The sequence below is a fragment of the Malurus melanocephalus genome, unplaced genomic scaffold (genome assembly GCF_030028575.1).
Source record: "Malurus melanocephalus ecotype Western Australia unplaced genomic scaffold, MMel_1.1 scaffold_275, whole genome shotgun sequence".
Classification (NCBI taxonomy): domain Eukaryota; kingdom Metazoa; phylum Chordata; class Aves; order Passeriformes; family Maluridae; genus Malurus; species Malurus melanocephalus.
The window spans coordinates 492,106-514,353 of NW_026623507.1; the positions used below are offsets into that span (position 1 = coordinate 492,106).

The 22,248-nt window shown below is 39.1% G+C and overlaps 1 protein-coding gene across 2 annotated transcripts in view; it reads right to left on the reverse strand.

Annotated features, from left to right (window-relative positions):
- GSK3B (glycogen synthase kinase 3 beta) overlaps positions 1-22,248 on the reverse strand; it is a 143,298-nt gene that overhangs the window by 17,400 nt on the left and 103,650 nt on the right. Inside the window, exons 7-10 of one of the 2 annotated variants that reach the window (XM_057376252.1) lie at positions 20,924-21,021; positions 12,807-12,902; positions 2,596-2,634; positions 22-208 (exon numbers count right to left, since the gene is read on the reverse strand). In XM_057376252.1, coding sequence (XP_057232235.1) covers positions 22-208; positions 2,596-2,634; positions 12,807-12,902; positions 20,924-21,021 — 420 coding nt within the window. The remainder of the gene's footprint in view (positions 1-21; positions 209-2,595; positions 2,635-12,806; positions 12,903-20,923; positions 21,022-22,248) is intronic. The other variant, XM_057376251.1, reaches the window with a different exon arrangement.

Below are 22,248 nucleotides of genomic sequence, written 5' to 3' on the forward strand. Positions count from 1 at the left end.
CCTACAACGCTCTCGGGCTACCTTGAGTGGTGAAATTGAAGAGTGCAGGTTTATCTCGCCCATTTGGTAACTTGACGTTTGGGTCCCGTAGTTCATCGAAGAAAGAGTGGGCGCAGGCCTCCAGGGGAGTCAGGCGGGCGGTGGGGGTGTACTCCAGCAGGCGGCTACATAGCGCAATTGCTTCGGGGGGAGTGCGGGGCCGGAAGACCTGTGGGGACAGCAAAAAAAAACAAACAAGGAGAAACACGTTGTATGGCTGTGTGTCATCTTTCTGGCGACCAGAAGCAAGTCAGAGCAATTAAACCTCTCATTGCCCAGCAAGCTGGAACGAACTTGCGGTTTGTGCTAATCAAAGTCCTGCAGTAAAGTGTGGGAAAATGCAGTTCCTGGGGTTGAGAAAGGGTTAATTGCAACGCCTTGCACTAAGAGTGAAGGTGCAATGCCAGCAAGAGACTTCATGAGAGCGCACTCAGAAAAAAACAACTCTGAGAATGAAGGGGAAACTCATTCAAAAATCATGACAAACACACACGGGTGCTACCAGCCATGCATATGGGGTGGAGTGAAGGTGGGGAACAGGGTTCAAATGAGCAGGATTCACAGAATGTAAAAACATAATAAACCCCCACTACAGTTTTGTGTTGCAGTTTTTCTGGCTAGTGAAGGAAGTCTTACTAACATGGACTTTTGCAGGCAGGCAGGTCAGACTGTTGCTATGGAGGCTGCTGTTCAGCTTTGGAGAACAACAAGGAAAGCACGGGTGGGGTGCAGGAAATGTCTAGCTCCAATTTGCAAGTTACTCCTTCTGTGACCTTATTCTGGCAAGTTACTCCTGTAAGTTTACAGGGATAATTCCTGCACATTTGGTATTTGTAAGGACAGCTGAAAATTGYGTCAAGAAAACCAACTATTTTAGGCTAAGAGATTTTTACTTTGATTACAAAAAGGAGTTCTTCACTGCAGCTTTGTTTTAAACCACTAAGAATGGTTCTACCCACTGCTAATCGCACTCTCATCCTCCTTTCTATTCCATTATAAGCAAAAGAGGAGTTAATCATCTACATAACCTGGATGGCCTYCTCAAGCACTTGTCTCTTGCTATGCTGCTGGTGAAACGCAGTTTGGGGTAAAGGGAGAAGGGCGGGTGCAAGTGTTAAGTTCTGATGCCAGCATTTTTGGTAAAAATTGAGGTAATCCAAAATGCCTTTGCACCAGTGCAGGTGAACTCAAACCACGCAGCACCAAGGAGCAAAAAAAAAAAAAAAATTATAAAAGATCAAAAATTAAAATCAGTGCATGACATGCTAGTTAATCACAGATGAGAAACTTGCACAGGCACTCCTTTAGTAGGTTTTAAATGAGACATATATGCTCTCTTGAATGAGAACCAAACACAAAAGCCAAGTTCTGCAGGGACTGAAATTTCCTGCCCTTGGTMCCCAGCTGGGTCAGCAGCACTGGGTTTAGTGCAGTGTGTGCTGTACTAACTTGTGTGGAAAAGAAATCCTGACCTGGGGAGTCATGCAGCCATGTACAGGAAGAGCTGACTTTATTTCTACTACCAGGTTATTGCAAAACAAACCCAAAAAGTTTTCACATAAGACAAAAAAAAAAAAAAGAGGCTTTAGCTGAACACTGCTGGCAGAGAACCTCTCCTGACCACTGTGTCACCAGTGCAGGGTCACCTAAAGAGGCAGCAGAAGCTGTTTTGTGCCCACTGCCTGCAGAGCTTGGCTTGCTGACCACAGCACACAGCAGATGCAACTCCCAAGTCAGAGCCTGACCAGAATAAAATCCAAGACTATCTCCAGTTAAAAAAAAACCCTTGTGGCTTCCCCCCACCTTCCCACTGCCCTACAGTAAATTGCACAAATGAGTATGTCTTGAGGTAAAGCCACAGAAGTGAAGTTGTTCTGTATTTAATGTGAGGTTAAACTACTGAGGTCTCCCTCGTGCACCTTCATGGTGATATTTTAACAGGGTTGATTTATCGCTGYTTGAAACTTTAATACTTCACTCTTAGCTGTGTTTTTCCCCTCAATACAGCTCATATATCAGCCACTATACAGATTTTAGAACAAAAAACATTTAATTTCCTCAAGGTAAAGATGASAAGCCCTTATATTGAGAAAATTAGTAGGCAGATAGTCACAACTGTGAGAGATGTAAAAGGAGTACTTGCTTCTCCACTCAAACTCATTTTCAAATTTTCAAGTCCCTGAAACCCTTACATGCTTCCTAAAMCCTGTTATGAACTGCTCAGCCTGCCTTTGGATCTGGAATTAGTCATTTGGGGTAAGCAGTTCCCAAAGCCTGCCCTGACTGCTTGAAACCAGGAAGGGGAAAACAATAAAAATAAATATATATACTAGGAAACCTCACATGGCCTTCCCCTGCAACAAGTGGTGACTAACATATGAAGCAAGTTACAGGTCTGTGCCCATCTCATCTCTATCACTTTGTGTTACAACATTCTCCTGGCTGCTGTCTCAAGGATGCAGTTTCAACTCAATTATTCCACTTCTAGCATTTCTCTCCTTTTTTTTTTTTTTCAAGGCTAGGCCTAGTAATTTGAAAAAATGTTTAAGTACATACCCGTACTCCTGAGGTGAAATGTCCTGTTCCTGACGAGTCCTAAAGATGATAATGCAGTGAAATAATCCAAACAGGGGGAGTCAATCCAAAAGAGAATAGTCCAGCAAGGAAAAATATAGCCAATATTATAAGAAATCCATGGTGTGGGGGACATAGTAAATGTTTATACAATTAGAAACTTCAAACATCAGTCTCCATAGCAGCAAGTCCAACTTCACCACAGTGTATGCCAAAAAAAATCGATTGTACAATGGTGAGGCATAGTATAGAAACATTTCTATATGAAATTTATGTTCCAATGCCAGTGCATTTACTAAAAAAATAAAAAAAATTGAAATCAAAACTCTAACTTGAACTAAAAGGGTAATTGAAATTCCCATAATAAAGAATTTTCAGTCCTCGGTCCTGGATATAAACGTYCACAGAACCAAGTGGCCAGATTAGTTTGTCTCCAAGGGTGCATCCCACTTGTAAATCTGTCCCAGACACACAATGTAAACTTTAGGATGGTCTTGGGTTTTTCTCAAAAAAACCCAAACCCCTAGCAATTTGTAATTTGTGCTGAAGACAAAGTAAAAATCCGAGATCTGTACTTTAAATTTGGATACTTTWAATTTGTGTGTACTATGAGTACCTCAGGCCGCCGCGGATTATTCTCCATTTTGGATTGACTTCCCCCTCCACTGGATTTTGTTTGCTGGCATGATCTCTTTAGGATTCTTCAGGAACTGGACGTACCACCTCAGGAGTGCGGGTATGRACTGAATTTCTCTCTATTGCGGGTTTATTCCCCCTCATACCCGTCGCACCCGTTACTTAAAAATTTTTTTTTTCTACTCAATTTGTCCCCTCCCACCTCCCTTTTGAATAACACCCTAAGAAATAAAAGCAAAGCCCTCTATGGTCTTTTTAGCTCTTCCCATTCAACAAAGTTTCCACCGGGAAAGCTGCCCAATTCACCCACCGAGAACTACACAAGCTGCCCACAAAAATGGTTACACCAGCACTTCCATGCCACAGGGCACCGATGCCAAGGCAATGCTGGGCTGATGCTCCGTAGTGGGAAGGGGTGGGAGGACGGGCAGACAGTGGGATTTGTGAGCCATGAAGCCCCTCGCACATATATCTCAGCAGGAGTTTTAAAAAAATCTCTGTAGTTCTCAGTGAGGGAATCAATTTAGTAAATAATCCGCGGATTATTTTTAGTCTGCGGACTAAAATTTAGTGCACGGACTAAAATCCGGCCCATCGGAGCAAAGTCTGTCTCGGTCTAAAATACATTTGGGTGAAAGCAAARGAAAAAAAATAAATAAAAGAATAAAATAAAAGAAAAAAGAGAAAGGAAAATMAAAAGGAAAAAAAGCTAAGTGCACAAAGTGTTTGGGTAGACTAACATTTAGTATGCAGACTAAATACGGCCGGGCAAAAGGCACAGCAAGTCCACAAACAAAATAAAAACCAAAAATAAAACACTGACAGGAACTTTTAAAGCAATCAAATACTACCCCACCGGCGCAGCAATTCATTTTTCTAAAATGAAACAAGACCTTGTGTAAGGCTATTTGTCCACAGGAGGGACCGAAGGCTCAAGTTTTCATTTTAAAAAATGAACCTGTTTTGGAGATAAACAAATGCAAAAAAAAGGCTTTACATACAATATTCTTCAAGAAAAATTTGCACTTGAATAACTCAAAACCTCTTGTTTCTGCAAAGCAAATGAATTTCAGGCTGAGACCCAGGCTGCTGTTTTTTTCTTTGGATTTTTTTTTGGATGAGTTACAAATATCTCTGGATGATCATGTCAAATGGAAATGCTGACTCATCCAAAGGCACAGCTTTTGGTGCTTTTGTTGTTTTTTTTTCCCCTCCCCCTTTCAGATCTCAATAAATCTATACCTCACCAAAAAGCTGAGGGACCAGTGCGAGTTGTTTCTTTGTTCAGGCATGCTGGTGATGCTCAAATACCGACAGACCATAAGAGCGAGTCAGCAAGGCCTGACACACTCCTCTCTCCTTCTCAAGTTGAACTGCTATCAATGCAAAATTTTTATGTTACTCCCCCTTCATTTTTCTGGAACTATCACCTTCTTCARCATTTCAAAAACTATTGCCAGGCTTAAATGCCTGTGGTGCACTACAGAGCTCTCATCCCCAAGAGAATTCAATTTGGATGAAGGCTTTGTGCACTAGCAGAGCGGTCATATTTTATATTAATTTGAAATAGTTCCTACCAGTGTAGCAGAGTTTGCACCCCTTCTGAATTTTATTTTTCTGCACATATGGAAAGACGAAAGAAAAAGGATGGAAAGCACAAAATTCTCCTATTTCACTTCACTCACATCAGCATTCAGCTCTCAAATAAAACCACATGGGGCAAGAGCTAAGTATTGTTTTAACATAATGGTTGCTCTGACTTTCAATTCATTGACATTCTTCAAACAAACTTTCCATGCACAACACGAGATCCATCGTCTTGGTGTAAATAAACCCCAAAGCCAAAGTTTCACAATGTGACACCAAGGTGCTCTTCCAGCCAGTGTGTATTAAAAGACATGATTTCATGCCATCCACCACTGTGAGTTTTGCATGCAGATTRTGAATAGTGCCTGCATGCTGTGCTTCCTAAGAGAGCAGAGGCTTCTTTATGAAAATGACATCTGTTGCTAACGCATCAAGTTTGTGACACCATGGTTAAAAATTTCCTCACCAGCTTCAGACTCACAMGCTTTGCCAAGAACCACCCACACCGCCAATTGGAGGCTAACAGTCTGTGCACATCCTTTGGTTTGTAAGCACATTTTTTATTGCACATGAACATCAGGTAAGAGATAAAGCTCCTCCCTTCAACCAAAAGCTTGTACTGTTTACAAGCCATCAATATAGAACACAACTCTCAAATTAACTTTTTAAAAACGCTATCACAAAATACAATTATTACAACCTTAAGATATGAAGCAGCATTTTGATCACCCAAGTTGAACAAAATAAGGCCTATGAGAAACATGACACATTCACAAACACAAGAGGAGAGGGAAGAGACACATGCAGTACAGCAATGTATGAGCTCTACCTGACACAAAAACCCCTGAAGCTGCATCTGAAGCTCTGCACTCTTGGGTCTAATCTTGTTCTAAATGCCTGAGAATTTCAGAATGGGATTTCTGAAATATGCCATTTGGCTATTTTCAAGTCATAAAACTCTTGATACAAAYGAAGGTTAAAAGATGTTAAAAGAAGAGGCACTGGTATTGGGAGATATTTTAAAATATATACAAGCCCCCCAAYATCTTTCTCTGATTAAATCCCTCTATGTTTTTTCTAAAAGCAGATCAGAAATGGTAAATATAGCAGCTCAGAAACGCCTTATTAGTCAAGAATTCCTGTCTGATGGCACTTAGACAGGGGAAAATGAAGTAAAGACAGAAGGGTTAAGTGGCTTACAAATGAGCCAACACAGAACTGGGAACAGGACCAGGAACCTGTCTTCAAAGCTACTTCTTGTTGAGACCACACACTTTTTACTGGGCTCCTTCCATTGAGGACCCTGTGGAAACAGAACAAACTAGCATTTATTACCCAGTGCATGTGCTCTGCTTCTATCGAGCTCCAAAGGAAAGCAACAAAGCTAAGCAGAACAAAACAGCTCCCCTTCTTCTGAGAGAGAACCCCCAAAAATGTACCTGTGGAAGTGCTCTCAGCCTCACTGGGACAGCTGCTGTGAACAGCCCAGACAGATGTGCTGCAATGGGATGGCTAAACTGATTGTAGATCACAGAAGACATGTTAAACCTAGAAATTTATTTCCATAGTTGCACTGATGGAAATCCTCTTCATGTTACATTAGTGCTCACTCATTTGCTGTTAAACAGTACTTTCTAAACTGCATACAAATTGGGCAGAGGCAGGGCAATGCCAGAAACCACTGGCAAACCTGGTTATTTTTCTCAGCTATATAAGATAAGAGATTTACACCGTCAAAAATCATTGCTGCTACAAAAGAAAATGGCAAACATGAACTTGCCAGGAAAACTTGGGTTTTTTTTTTTTCTTATAAGTTAGTCTCTAGCAGAGCTGTTTTCACTCTTTGCTTGGAAAGTCATTACACATCAAGCAAAAAAACATAGCAGTACTCAGATAGTGGTCAGGGCACAGTTTCACAAMAGGCATAAATCATGTCCAGTTCATGCTGGAGAAGAAAGTTCTGCCCTTCTGGCCATGGTCCCTTGTGCCAACATCCAGTCTGGGCAGAAAGGTCAGTCAGGTAAAGAAAGGTGATTCAAATCCTGAACATCTGTGTTGTTCCAAGAGGTTTTTGCTACCATGCAAAGAATAATGCATATCATAAATATGCAGGTGGGAAGTGGAGAACTGACCCTGCTCCATGAACTTAATGCCAATTACATAACTGCAATCAAAGAAACATCTCATGTCGACTGTACCTTTGTCCCTCTACAAAAGATCAGACCCAAATCTCAGAAAGACGAGCTTGCATTTTCATCTTGAATCCAAATCTAAGTCCACTTACAAGATTTCTGACAAAAGAGTTTTCGCTTTCTTTTGTCATCAGTTATAATTAGAAGTGACAAAATGAGCTGTCTGTTTATCCATTCTACTGTTTGGTATTCTTCCTTGAATCTACAGCATGAGCAGTCACTTTGGAAGCATTACAAGCAAAACAATCTGCTTAAAAACTAGACAAGGAGATTTGAACAAGGAGAGCAGGAGTACGACAGGATGAAGACATGAAASCAGTTCTGGAAGGTGGAAAAACATGCTCATGAGAGAAAAGTGATTAATATGGAAAAACATATATAAAGAACACAAATTCACACAAGAGGATATCAAGACAAAATTATCTGGCAAGTATTTTATAGTRTTAGCAGAAATTAGTTCATAATACAGGCAGAAATGAGAATGCTGAAGTCAATATCCAAAGCTACTCTTTAATGCCACCGACTGTGGCTCTGTACAACCTCAGCTGCAGCCAGAATTGGCCAACAGCTTTGGAAAAGTGCCAGAAGAGATGAACTGGAGTCTGAAGTTTCATCTTAGACACTGTTTCCCTATGCTATAAACATTTGACTTAAAGACACAGACAATAAGGCACCCTGAATGGYATAAATAATGAAAGCACCCCTAAACCAAAAAGGAAGTGCTTACAAAGTTGGGAGGAATGCTGCCCTAATCTGCCACAAATTTATTGTGAARGCAAAGTGATGCAGAGAAAAGCCCTCATGTATTCCTCCACAAGAATGCACAACAGAGGGACAGAGGCTCAAAATTAACCGAGACATGAGAGTTTTTCTCCGTCTCTTCCACTGTTAGGCAAATGACTCCTGTCTTCTTCCAACTCAACACTGACTTGGAAATTATTATTCAGGTGCCAGCTAAGTGCAGATTTGGGGATGAGCAATAAAGCCATTCTCTTGAGTACACTCAAATTAATCTTGCCAGAAGTATACTTAGAATGTATGTCTGAAAAATCTTGCAAGTACTTTCAGAACAGGAGAAACAAAGGTGACCAAACCACAGCACATTGAGGAGAATCCCTGTCCATTTTTAAGAGGTGTCTGCAGCAGAAACTCCTCCCATGTCTACACAATGGAGACAAGGAAGAGGTTATGATTACAGTAAAGAAAACAGCCATTGCTGTCACAACTTGTTGTACTGTTCTGCCCTCATGAAATATGGGCATATATATGCATACCTTTCATTATACTGACATCGTACTGGCAAACATGTGGCAGTATCCTTAGGTGGGGAAAAGAAAAAATCCAAGCCAGTCATTTTCCCCACACAGAAAGGGCTTAAACTATGTAATTTTATTACATTTACAATCTTAATGAGATCCTTTACTAGSTGGATGCAAGAGGAAAGGTGGGCTGTCGCAATTGGACATTTTACATATTTCTGGAAATTATCACAACACTGTCTTTGTTTTTATTACACTAAAGGATCTGAGAGTTGAAGATAGCATTTGAGTAATGCCAGGATAAAGGCCAGCTGTAATGGGGCCATTGGTAAGCAACACCTATCTACCACAAGCTTATGACAATTTAGACCTTTTTGCTGTCACACTGTCCCTGTCCCTTTCCAAAAGGGACAAAAGCTTCACAAAAAAACTAATCACCAAAGCTGAACTTCAACAGCCCTGTGATTCACAATCTTGCACTTGATCCCAGATTTTCTGCTTGACTTTCCACTCACACAGTGTAGATGAAGCTCAGAAGAGGAGAAACAAGTACAAATATTAGCAGCACAGATTAGACTGCACTTCCAAGAAGAATGAAGGCTCAGTGAGTTGAGGCAGCTGAAAGATATGACCCAATAAAAACACCAGCAGCAAAACCTCCAAAAAGGGTAGTAGCTTTTATTTGATGAGATGATATTGGAAACAGTGGACCAGTTTTCCAATCCAAGATATACCTGAAGACATAACTGTGTGTTTAAAAGCCTACCTATTCTTTTCTGACTGTTTTAAGTCAGTCATATTAACACCTCTGTAAAACACTGCTTGTCTTATAACTGGATGCTATTTACTTCACAGACAAGCAGTAGGATACACTCCCACAAACACAAAATATTCTATATGAAGTGAAAACAAAGGGAGGTTTGGATTAAAAGAACATTTAAGTTAYTAAACACACTGATATTCTGAAATGGATCCCCCCTGCCAAAGAACCAAAATGTCCTGGATTCATTCTTCTGAGACTGGGGTTGTAGGGATAGGGTACAGAAGAAAAGAAGAGGGAARCCCTGTTTCCAAAGAATGATTTGAGAGATTCTTGGAAAGTTCAGATTCTCTTTCCTTTTGCTATCCAGGGACATGTTGAACTCCCATCATCAGGTGCCTCATGCATGKAAACTGGTATAAAAACATGAATGGGCTACACAAAACTATATTGGAGATAAGAGAGAGARGCCTCTGTTTGCTTTATAACGAGAGACTAGAGCTCTTAAGTTACAAATTYACTTCAATCTCAAATTGTTCACAGATTGAAAAATCAGTCTGAGGATAGTCTGCACTGCAAACTCAAATTTATTTGAGTTAAATATTACTGCAGCATAGAAAAATATCAGAGTGTTAACTTGACTTCTCCTGTAATTTAAGAAGAAAGACCCTTGTTAGTTTGAAATCTCTTTCTACATGCTACTACATCACACTGAATATCAATGCTGTAATAGGATGATACCAGGCTATTTCTACTGAAATGTCTAAAATACATCTATGAAGTTAGGCTTCAAATGTCCATAAAACTTAAATTCAATATTCCAATTTTAGCCTGAAACTTATTGAATCTGAAAAACAATATTCCTTCATATATTTCTGTATTCAGTCTTAAACAATTTCTCAACCTCTCAAAAAACCCAGAAGAGATTACCTTGCACTATAGCACCAGCCACCATCCTTCTTCATCAAGCAGTGTAGCAGATTACAACAGAAATACTGAGTATCAAAGTAACATACCCATGCCTCCCAGAAATGCCTGAGAGCACACCAGAACCAGATCCATCCAACAGAAGTGAGCACCACAGAATTTCAGACACAGCCTATAGATACTACAGGCCCCAAAGAAAATTCTTAATTACCATCTAYGTATACTTTTGCAGACCAAGAAAGTTCCCTGAAAGCAAGAGCAAAGCATGGACCTTATTTTTGTATAGATTATTTGCCTGGAAACAACCAGTTCCAGACTGCATAGAAACAAACACTAGGCACCTCATCYACATAAAATTCCAAGCAGGACCTACAAACCCAACTTTGACAAATACTGATGTTGTATTAAACAGTGCAAAACAGAAAGGAAATGCTCTCATGTCTAAGAGTTTAAAGCATGGAGTTACTATATTYTCAGTAGTTCTCTCAAATATGCTGAAACTAGCTGTCTGCAAGTTATTTCATACAAGCAAAAAAATCCCTAACTKCTGTCTGCCAAGTCCTCTGGTCATAACTACTGAACAAAAATAACTACCTTCTATCTATTGTAATCTTCAGTAAATGTTCAGCTTAAATGGCAAAGATTTGTGCTTCTGAAGMTGCAACTAAAAGTCCTGTTGGCAACTACCTGTAGCAGTCTAGCTACATCACACAGTTGTAACAAAAAAACAACCAACCAACAACATTAGCACTTTCACTTCTTTAGTCATTCCTGTTCTTTGAAAGCCAAAGATCTGAAGAGGTTTTTCTCACRTGCTTTTTAACTGTAAGAGAAACTCTAAGAGGACTAYGTATGCTCACTRACATGCAATCAGATGTTGTACCAAWGTAACTGGGTAAGAAGAACCAATTCTACATAATAYTACTTAAATCTACTATGGCTCAACRTGCTYAAAATATTGAAARTARAGGACCTTGAGMAGYWATACACCAAGARGATGAGAAGGTAAGCATCATTACCAGCACCACACTGGGTAATCAGTTTTTTTAATTTAGGATTTGTGTAATCAGTTCAGATCTCATAAATGAAGTATCATGCAACCCAGTTGTAATAATTTGGTTTAAAGGCTATTCTATACCCAGCTGACATCAGGAAGAGCTGTGTGCAGAATGACTTGAGATTGAGAAGCTATGCTGCAAGCACAACTCTCCAAAACTAATTGTGGCCTAATGGAGAATGCAGATTTGATCTTTGGGCAAGCTCTTCTCAATTCTTAACTGACTCAATTTCACCTGTGATCCTTTACAACAACCAAAAAAACATCCTTTGTAAATAGAAGGAAGCTTCAGTCTTCTTGTAAAGCTTCCATTTGCCAAAAGATCTCTGTTGTGTTCTAAGAGACGGTCAAATGTGTAGAGGTGATCTGTAGGACTATTCAAGCATAAGAGAAGCATCTAAGCTAAGTATGCAACTCAACTCCATGTCCTACAGTTCATCTCTGCACTTCTGCTCCACTGAATAGTAATTTAACTGCCCCTAATCTAAATACCTTCAATGCAGGAATTCAGATGCAAACCTAATATTCCATGCTACAACGTTTTTGGACTTATTCCTGTGACTTTCACCAGGATGAAATTCTGAACTGAAGAGACCACTCTCAGGGAGTTCATCTGCTCTAATTTTTTTCCTCATTAACATAAGGTATAARAAAGCTGTGCCAGATTTACTGACCTTCCATACTATTATACATCACTTAACCAACGCACAGAAAATAACTCTAATATGGAAATGCAAATTATGGATTAGCGAAAAAAAGGAACGTAATTCATTGCAGAATATATTACAAAAACAATGATGTAATATCTGCCCTGGCAGTTGCCTGTCAGGTACATGGCTTGCTATCAATTAGTTCTAATTAGTCTATTCAGCAATTCTATGACCAGAGAGCATTTGATCCAAAAGAATCTGCCCTGGACATGTGCTCAGCTAGAAATGCCCTTTCACACACAAATACTGTTTTGCTAAGAAGGAAACCTGAGTGATGGGATAGAATGGAAATACACTGTGACTCAAGCAGCAAAAGGAAATGCTAACTACCCAGACTTCAATTGTTTAAGTCTCAATATTTAACTTATTCCACACCCAAGAGGCTAATYAAATGATTGTTATTCTGTCCCAAGGCAAATATTCATCATTGCTTGATATGTGGAAGACCAATTAATTGTGCAGCTATGTATTTGTTTCATTGCTAGCACTTTCCTCTTTGGCTATGGAGGTTATAACATTGCCTGCACATACTGCATTGGTGTCTCACTAGGAAAACTAAGATAACAAGAAATCTTAAGATGTGACTCCAAGAAAAAAAAAATCTCCACTCAACATCACACCTAGAGAATAACAAACAGAATATCTATGGGAAAGTGACTGTCAGCCCTCATCACACTCTATAACAGCATTACAGAAGTGCCACATACATCACTGCAACACTTTCCTCATTTCTATGTGACTTTTCTGCATATCAACTGATAGAATGATAGTATGTAGATATACTGCAATCTGATACAAACACACACACACACTCATTGTCAAAAAACAAAACAAAACAAAAAGCAACCCACCTATAAGAAACCTCAAAAATCCCAGGCCAATAGGTATTWCAGTGCATTGCTTCAACAGCTTTTCCTCAGCTACATCAAGTTTGCACAGCTTTGTCCCCAGCTTAGTTAAAGGCACCCAGTTTAGACTGAAAACCACCAAATCACTGAACAAACTGAACAACTTGAACTTTTACTTTCATCCCACATCTTTATTATTCAGATCATATAGACTCACCTTAGTCCATGGATGTGCCTTAATCTGAGGAAATTTGAATTCAGTATAGTTTGGATTCATTTCTCTAATTTGCTCCCTTGTAGGCGTTCCCAGAACCTATACAGGAGGAAAGAAAAAGGCAAATATGCTTTAGGACCAAAGTATGACCTAACATTGAGACAACTGAAGTCAATCTATGTACCCAGTCAGTTAATGTAGTGCTGAGAGCAAACCAACAAAACTTCTGCTCCCAGGAGAGGGATGTCCYCTCTCTGGGCATGCTGCTTCAGTCTTTGACCACTGTCCAGAGTAAAAGATGTGTTTTACTCTCTATGCTACTGCCACTTGCCCAGTCAGTAGGCAACACTGAGAAGAGATTGGTTGTTTCTTTATTCCTTCACACCACAAGGCTTTTACAGAACTGATGAGTCCCCCATGCCAAGCCTTCTCTGCTTCAGGCTGAACAGTGCCAGCTCTTGCAGCCTCTCCTTATAAGACAGATGCTCCAGTGCCTTAATCATCTTTGGGACCCTTGTGCAACATCAGCAGTCTCTTGCGGGAAATTCAGCTCATGCTCCAAGCCCAGAGTCAAAAATTTAATTATCTTATACAGTTTTTCACAAAATTAGTGCCTCTCTGTCAAACTTAGCAATATTTTGGTGGGGTAGAGAGTTCACTTTAATTAGGTTTACATAAAACAGTGCTATCAAACGCATTCATGGATTGAAGTTCACTGCATATGGCTGATTAAGGATCAGACAAGYAGTACAGACTGTATTTTGCAAGTCACAAACAGCAGTCCTCTGACAGGCTTAAAAGATCAGCCAGTTACTGCTGAGCTGAGCCAGACAGTGTCTCCTGCTCACCCCACAAACAAAAACTGTGTGGGTGTGGGTGGTGCTTCCTCATCTCAGTATTTCCACTTAAAAGAGKTAGTTTAAACCTAACCTAGATGTATCCAAAAGGCATACCACCTGTGGTTTACTTACACTAAGCTGGATATTTTTCATTGCCAGAATTTGCACAATATTATTTATGGATGTAAATTAGTCGTCGTGTAAGAAATAACAAACAATCACACATCTCTTTGTAGAAATGGGTACATTTTGAAAAGATTTTAAAATCTCTTGAGGGAGTAAGCCTGACAATATGGTACTAGTGCTTCCTTTTCAGTTAGCACTGAGTATGAGAGAAACATTGTCCTTTAGCTATATATAAAAATTGCAAAGTATCTTCAAGAAATGCCATGTTTGCTGCTTGAACCCAATTCTGAACATCTTTTTGCTCTGCAGAAAAGAAGGGGAGATAGCAGAAGGCAGGAGTTGCTCCTCTATGCTGAGCTCAGCTTCATCTTCCTATTCAAACCTGTAGAGACACTATTTTGGCCCCAAGACCTCCACACAGAATAATTTAATGTTATCACCTCATCTCATCAGACTGCACTGTCACCATCAGGCAACAAATGATCACATGATGCTGGCACAATACCTGGCTGGTTGATAAAGAAGTATCTGGTTACAAATTTTGGTATCTGTGCATATTTTCATTCTCTTAGAGGAATGGAAATTACAAAAACGCTCTCTAAAATATCAGGTAAAGAGGTAAAAGAGTAAGGTAATTGCTGAGTGAGTAATTTGTGCAACAGAGAAATTATCATCAGGTATTATGAACAAAACTTGGTATATCTTTGCTATTCAAAATATGATTTGCATGACACAAAACCCTACTTACAAAGCAACCTTTTAAATAAAGAGCAGCAGCAGAGGAAATAAACTCTGCAACTTGTTTCAGACAGTTGCTTCTTGGATAATTTGACCAACAAGTTGTACAAAATGAACAATAATATTTTGAAAATCACATCTTATGAGGATTTAAAACCTACCTAATTCTAAAAGCCAAGGGTTACTCTCAGAGCTGACAGAAGATTTTTCCGTGTGTATGTCTAAAAACACTGTTTTTGTTCAGGGGGTAAAAAAAGAGAATGTTTGCAGATTCCACACATTTTGCTCAACTTTCAAAGGAAAAAAAAAATTGAAAGGAAAATGTGCCCTTTCTCTGCTGGTTTTCTGTCTGGCACCCACCAGGGCATCATCCACCCAGCTGCCAGCCGTGTAAGGATGGTGCTGCTCTCAAAGCTTTGATGACCATCACTCTCAAACCTTTCCAGCTCTAAAAGATGAGGGGATTTCACACTCCCAAATATTATTTTCATCCCAATTCAGGGTAAAAGTAATTTTTAAAACCTTGGAAGKTTTTTTGATTACTTAAAATTATCTTTCTGAAAAACAAGAGCCATCTTCTATTCCCTCTCACCATTTCTAAAAGCTAAGTTTTCATGCCTCCCTAGTATAAACAATAGCTTTAAAAAGCATGTTTACCTCCTTTACCCTTTTCCTTCTCAAAAGAATTCCTTTAATAGCTTTTCTAAGAAGCAGCAACGAGTAGATTTATTTTTAATATAGCCAAAATTCATCAAACTGGCTCAGTTGCCAAGGCTGCTCAGAACAGGAGCCTACACAGTGCAAGTATATTTAAAGACTATAGCATCAGAAAACTCGGATTAGATAAGCAAAGGCAAYTTCATGGAAGAACCCACAGACAATGTCTGTTCATACATTTCACTAAAAACACAGCTCTATCTCCAGATGATGAGAGGGGGCAAYTCTTAAGCTCAAGCACAGGCATCTAAACAACAACACTTAAAGTTTTTCATGAATGCTTAGAAAAGAAGGTACTGAAGAGGGATCATGGTAGCTGAAAGAAGGGACTGTCGACCTTTCAGCAGCCTTCAACACATGAAATAACTGTACAAAAGGAAAAGTGACTTATATTAGCTACTCAGTGTATTTACTCTGTTCTCTTGAGATTTTAAAACAAGATTGCGCTTCCAATTTGTACTGAAAGAAGATTAAAGGAAAATAAAAACCAACCACAAAACACACTCTGAAATCCAACCAAAAATTGAAAAGGGAAGTAGATTGGAAGGAGGAATAGAAGTTTTAAAGACTATGTCAAATTCAAACTACAATTCAGAGCAGTGGGATGAATAAAATCATAAACAGTAAATTTGTACCAGTACTTCCTGCACCTTGAACAGGTTCTGTAGTGGATCTCTCATTACCCCCCAACAAATCAACACTGTTTGCTACACGATTTGAAATCGTACTTTTTGATTTGATTTGATTTTGATTTGATTCACATCAAATTTTCAGTATATTAGGACACCTTCAAGTAACCGTGGTAACAGCAATCACTTAAGCTGCTGCAAAAACYGGTCAAACTTCTTTTAAAAAAGAAGCATAAATTACTTTGCAGACTTTTTGGCAGAATTACTCAATGAAACAGCTGCTCTTGCTCTATCGACTCTGAAAATATTATGAAGCAGATGTTCCTTGGAGAGCTTTCAGAGAATCACAAAATGATTGAAATTGGGAGGACCTCTGGAGCTCACCCAATCCAAACCCCCTGCACAAGCAGCACTATTGAGAGCTATGAGCATCTCCAAGGATGGAGACTCCAAAACCTCTCTGGTTTAACTGATCCAGCGTTTAACCACCCTCACAGCAAAAACTGTGTGTTTTAATTTGTGCCCATTCTTCTTGTCCTCATGGGATTTCAAAGAAAAGAGCCTGGCTCCCTGTTGGAACSTTCCCTTTACATATTCTGTACACTGGTAAGATCCCTACTGATCTTCCAAAAATCAAAGAGCTTTTAAGAAATACAGGGCCCAATGCTGAATTATTCAGGTCAATGCAGACTGGCACATACTATTGGGGAGCCTTATGAAAAGTGATATTACCAGGGAAGAAGTTTGACTTTTTTTTTCTATTTAACACTTCAAGRATATAAAGAGAACCAAAGYAAWTACTGTAATAATAAAAATGCAGTTGTCTGATGRAATTAACTGTAACTAGAATGAAGACTCAACTTTCAAATGAATGAAGAGGAAGTCTATTTGAGATTACAAGGCATTCCTGCAAGGAAGATGCCAGGTAAACTAGTTTTGCTCTTCATTACCGATTATCATAATCTCTTAAAAAGAAATAAAGAAGCATTCTCTGCTAAGATTAACTAAGAATACACTTGCTGAGAAGCAGACACTGCTCTGATTCTCCTAGCACAAGAACTGAACACAACAAGTGTCACAGTATATTCTGTCAAGCTTTTTCTTAGACATTCATYTRTAATRGATGAAGCTCCCCAAAGGATTTTTATTCCATGAACAGGGTTTGTGAAGGTGGAGTATGGTATGTATCAACTCCAGTTCAAGAAAAGCTACAATAATAAAGAAGGGCTCACAAGAATGTCATTCCTACCAAACAAGAATGGGGGATTTATGAACCTGGAATAAGCCCTGAACTTGCATAAAGATGTTCAGTTTTGTTCTTACAATCAACTTTCATAAGAGGAAAAGATGGATTATTCAGCTCCAAAAGACACTTTAGTTACACCTCAGTACCAAGACAGCTGCTGCCCACACCTGCTTCACTATGCAAAACTGCACTGAGTCATTTATGACCAAACCCACACTGTTGCAACACCAGAGGAAAAAGAAACTGCAGTGGTTTCAACAAATCCCAGTGGAATAAAGGCCCTTTATGACAACTATTGTTACTGCTGAACCCTTGCCAAAATGTAATCAGTTAGAAGCACAGGGACACCAAGGGTTCAGAAGCACCAGCTGGCAGTAAGTGGAGAGGGGAGAAGGTGATAATTTAAGTCAGAAACCTCTAGAAAGCCATGGTTGTAGTGGTATAGTGATCTTCCMTGGGAAAACTGTGCAAGTTTACAAGGAAATGTATTCCTAAAAGCCTGATGTTTATGGCTTACCAGATGGCATAATTAATATTTCTGCAAACATGACTGCACCTTTTCAGAAAGTTGCGAGAGGTGTGCCAAATTGTTATTTAAAAATTTCACAGTGTAGACAACTCAAGCACTAAACATGGGTCAACTTGAAATAATAGCTTCAAGAGGTCTGTGGCAGAAAGTAAAATAACCTTACCCACTTTATATACACTTCCTTTCAAAAACACTTTCTTGTCAAACAATGAAAGCCAACTAAATATAGATATTTTTTTCTATTCATAAACACAAGAAGAGCTATACATCAGGAATAGGAGGAAACCCATTGTCACTGCTGACATGAATATAATTGCCCATCAACTTTTCATACTGCCTGCCTGCAAGCGCTRGAAGTGATGAATTGAGTGAGGCACAGGAAGAGCCAAGTTGTGAATCGKGGGGACATCAGGGAAAAAAATGCCAGGAGACTTCCCTTAGGGCTGAAGAGAGAAAAAGCCCATGTCAGAGGCAGGCAGGTCGTCAGCACAGGACCACATCCAATAAAATGAAACACACTCTCCTATGGCTTRCTCTCCCGGAAGAGAAGGCTCCTCTCTGCCCATTAACTACTCTGACTGGATTTATTTTATTTCAAAAACTGAGCCCAAAATAGTACCTTGACATTTGAGCATGAGCCATATATTATAATTGCAGTCTATACTTAGCATTAGGCACAGTAAAACTGTCAAGAGCCCAAAAAGTTACACATGAATAGGATTCCTGATACTATTGAACTTGCTTTTTCATACATTTTTTTCCCCCTTGCTCCCCCTTACCCAGAGAACTATGGGAAGAAGATTTTATTATTCCTCCTAAATTACCATGAAATGCCAGTTTTGGTGCGAGGAATAATCACACAGTGCAGTAGGAACCAAAAAACTCAAAGCAAACACCACCCCCACCCCATAACCCCCACTTCTTTCCTGCAGTTTTCACAAGTTGGTTGATTCATCTCATAATCTGAATAAGCAGCGTACGGAAAAAAAAATATTTCCGGTAAAGAAAACGCCAGGCAGATTGGCAGATGCTGCCCTCCCCGTGCCCAGAGCTGCTCAGACAATTATTGCTGCTTCTTTCTTTCGACAGAGATCATTTCTTTTTCTGCTTTTGAGAGGAGTAGGGGGAAGGTACTAAACAAAAACTTCCACAAGATAATTCTCTTAAAAACAAACCCATTACACTTCTGAGATTCACTTTTTGCAAGGGGAATGAAGCGAAACCACTGTCTGCAGGAACTGAAGATGCTTCAGTTTGGGAGGCATAGGCCAGACAGCTTTGCCTTAATGGTTCTGGGATGCTRTAGAGCATTTTGGGGCCAAAAATGTCCACAAACTCCCCAGCTTTCACAGGGAGATGGCAGTCCTGCAGACACCAATGCTGCACTGCAAGCTGTGCACAYAAGATAAGAGATTCTTGAAGGAATCTGTCCTGACTGAATTTCAAAGAAAAATCACTCTTGTGGTCTAAGAGCTCCTTCTTTCAAACTGTTTTCAAAACTATGTCCACTTGCACAGTGGATTTTAAATACTGAAGTGACAACTGCAACCTTCCTGGGCTGCTGGAACAATCTATCAGGTACAGGACTGTTGTCTGACTGCTCCAAGGCGTAGTGTTTACTTGTACATAATTTCTTTATGGGATCACTGATGAAATCCACACTACCACTGTGCCTGGTTCAGAAACTGAGAACATTTCTGAAGGAGATGTCACTTGAAAGGCAGTAGGGGCATGAATTTTAATGAATATATTGGGTTACCCACTTGAGATATTCCCAGCGATGGGACAACCTAACATTTGGAATAGCTAGTGAGAGCTAAAAATAAAAAGGAAGAGTCACCATTCAAGATCAAAATTTGGAAAAAGCACAGCACATGATTTCTCTCCTGTAATAGCATGAGTATTCAAGAAGAGTATACATGGGTTAAACTGTTTCTCCACAGGGAGCTCCAAGACAGTATTTCCCTGCATCAAACATCATTYTGACAGGGGTCATGGTCAAAGTTCTCTCTTTCCCAGCCAGAAAATTTGAATTTTCAATGAACAGCATTTTTTGTAATTACTGCTGTAAGATTTCTAGTATTTTCCCTCAGACCTCAGTACATTTTGTTTCACTTTTGTGTGTAGTGGACTACATAGATAGCAGAAGATTAAAAAAACCCAAGACAACACAGGTATGAATGATCATTAAATATCCCCCTTTCTACATTTAAAGAAATCACTCAGAAATTTGTTTCTGTGAGCGTGAATATTGTAATTTCAACCTATAATTTACTGAAATACCCTTTACAATGGGTACTCCTTCAGTTGTCTTGAGAAATAAAATTCGTTTGCCAGAACTACATATTGTCACTACTGAGTTAGTCAAGAAAAGTTACCACCACAGATGGTAYATAGGCTACCAGCAATTTTACTGAAGTATTTCTCTGCTTTAATACAACTGAAGTGTAAACACAGAATCACCACAATTGGAGCACATAAATGCTGTGAAATTATTGGATCAGAGATGTTTTCTTCAGTAGTGCAGAACTGATGTTCTTCAGCTTCTACTGAACTTTTAAACAAAACACAAATTTCTCCTTGCCATGCAGAATTTGAAACAGGTAGACAAGGGTGCTGGGAACTCAGACACCAATCTATGAACTACTCTTCCATGCCTCTGATTTGAGAACCATAGAATATTCACAACTTTCCAAATGAAAACAATCAAGATGTGCTTGGACATAAGTGATATGTAAGTGTTATATATTCTTGAAAAACAAGACTCTTCAGGTGGAAGGTACTTTTGCCCTACATGTCCTGATTCTCTATCTGCAAAAACAAATGCACTTTCTCATCTTTCATTTTAAAAGAGCTGGGAGGAAGGGAGAAGATAACTAACTACATATGTGAAGAATTTGGCACAAGAAGTTTAGTAACTTGTTTTCAAAGCCAAGTACTAATTGTGTGCGACAAAGGAAGAAGACACAGATTCTTAAAGAATGAAAATCTTACATTGATAAATACTGAATCAGTATGCAAGCACTTCTCCCAAACACACTGGCAGTGCAATCCTTTATGAGGGAAAAAACCCCAGTATAAATAAAAGATGATCATTATGCATGACTGCAAGAAGAGAAAGTAAAGACCATCCCATTCTCAAAACAGCATGGGAAATGTTTTCAGATGCTATTTACGTGCAAAATCCTGTACAATGGTGATAGAATATGTGTATGTTCACCAGTTTATAACAATGCACATTTCCATACTAATTTCCAAGGAATAATGCAGCCAAAACAACACTTAACATTCCATACCTTGATTATTTCCACCAACTGATCCACACCACTGTCACCTGGAAAGATCGGTTGTCCTAGTAACAGTTCAGCCAATACACAGCCTGCTGACCACACATCTAAAAAGGAAAAAGTGGAGGACAGGGAAAGGTATCAGTAAAATACACATATGAAGCCATTCATATAAAATCCAGCCATTTTAAGCTATGTACTTTTATMCTTTACCATGTTTGATAGTGTATGTAACACAGCTAAAAATATAAAACTTTCCTATCCTAATGTTACCAGATACCTGGTATAAAACAGCGTGTGCAGTCAGTCTTTAAAGTCCAACTGTGAGACAATGAGAACTGGAAAATAATGTTAAATGCCATAATACAATGATATTAAAACTTACACATGCAGGGAAAAGACCACAGAATGYTTGAAGACCATAGAATCTACAAAGTGAGAATTTCCCCAAACCCTGTGATAGTTTAAATCACATTGATCATGAACTATGCATAGGTGTCACAATGGCTGATGTTTTTACTGTTTTCATGCATACATTGAAAGCACTGACAGGTGAACCAGTACTGCAAGTATTACTGGTATCCTGAAGTACATGATGATTAAGGGATTTGGGAGGCAGCCTCTCTTAACTAGTCACTTCAAGATCTAATCTTTATCCCAATTCTATTTGCCAAATTGGATAAACAACAGAACTGCAAGTCATACATCACATGTCAACACCATCGGTGGAAGAAGCCATCACCCAATTTTCACAGGTATACTAAAAGCTAGAAGTAGTCCTTAGGAGTTATTCCTCCTACATGAAGAATTTTTTCACAATCTCTTGTATCTTCTTAAATAATGCAATTGAGTACTACAACAGCAACTTACAAACATATCTAAGTGTGAGATGCAGCAATATAGAGTATAACACTTTGTTTTTGGAACATAATTAAAATGAAAAATSTAACAAAGCAAATGCTGCAAACACTGTTTATCAAGTATTTGTGAGAATCTAATGTAATTGCACACTAAATAAATGGGATTTTAAGCAGCTCAACTCAACAGAAGTATTGTATTTGGATGCAGAGAACTGCTTTTCCAAAAAAAAAAAAAAGATTCACTGTACGACTTTCTACAAAGTCATCAATTGTCCAATGCATATGTGAAACCTTACACTAAAAGCTAATCTCAAATAAGCAATCAGCAACAGATCTGTAAAGCCTGTAATACTGTAATGCCCCAAAAGAGAAAACCAGCCCCCTTCCACTCATATTTCTTTAAATTGTCACCTACTTTTATGAGCTAGCCTTCCCCCATGATTTGACAACAAATCAAACCCAGGGGATTMATCT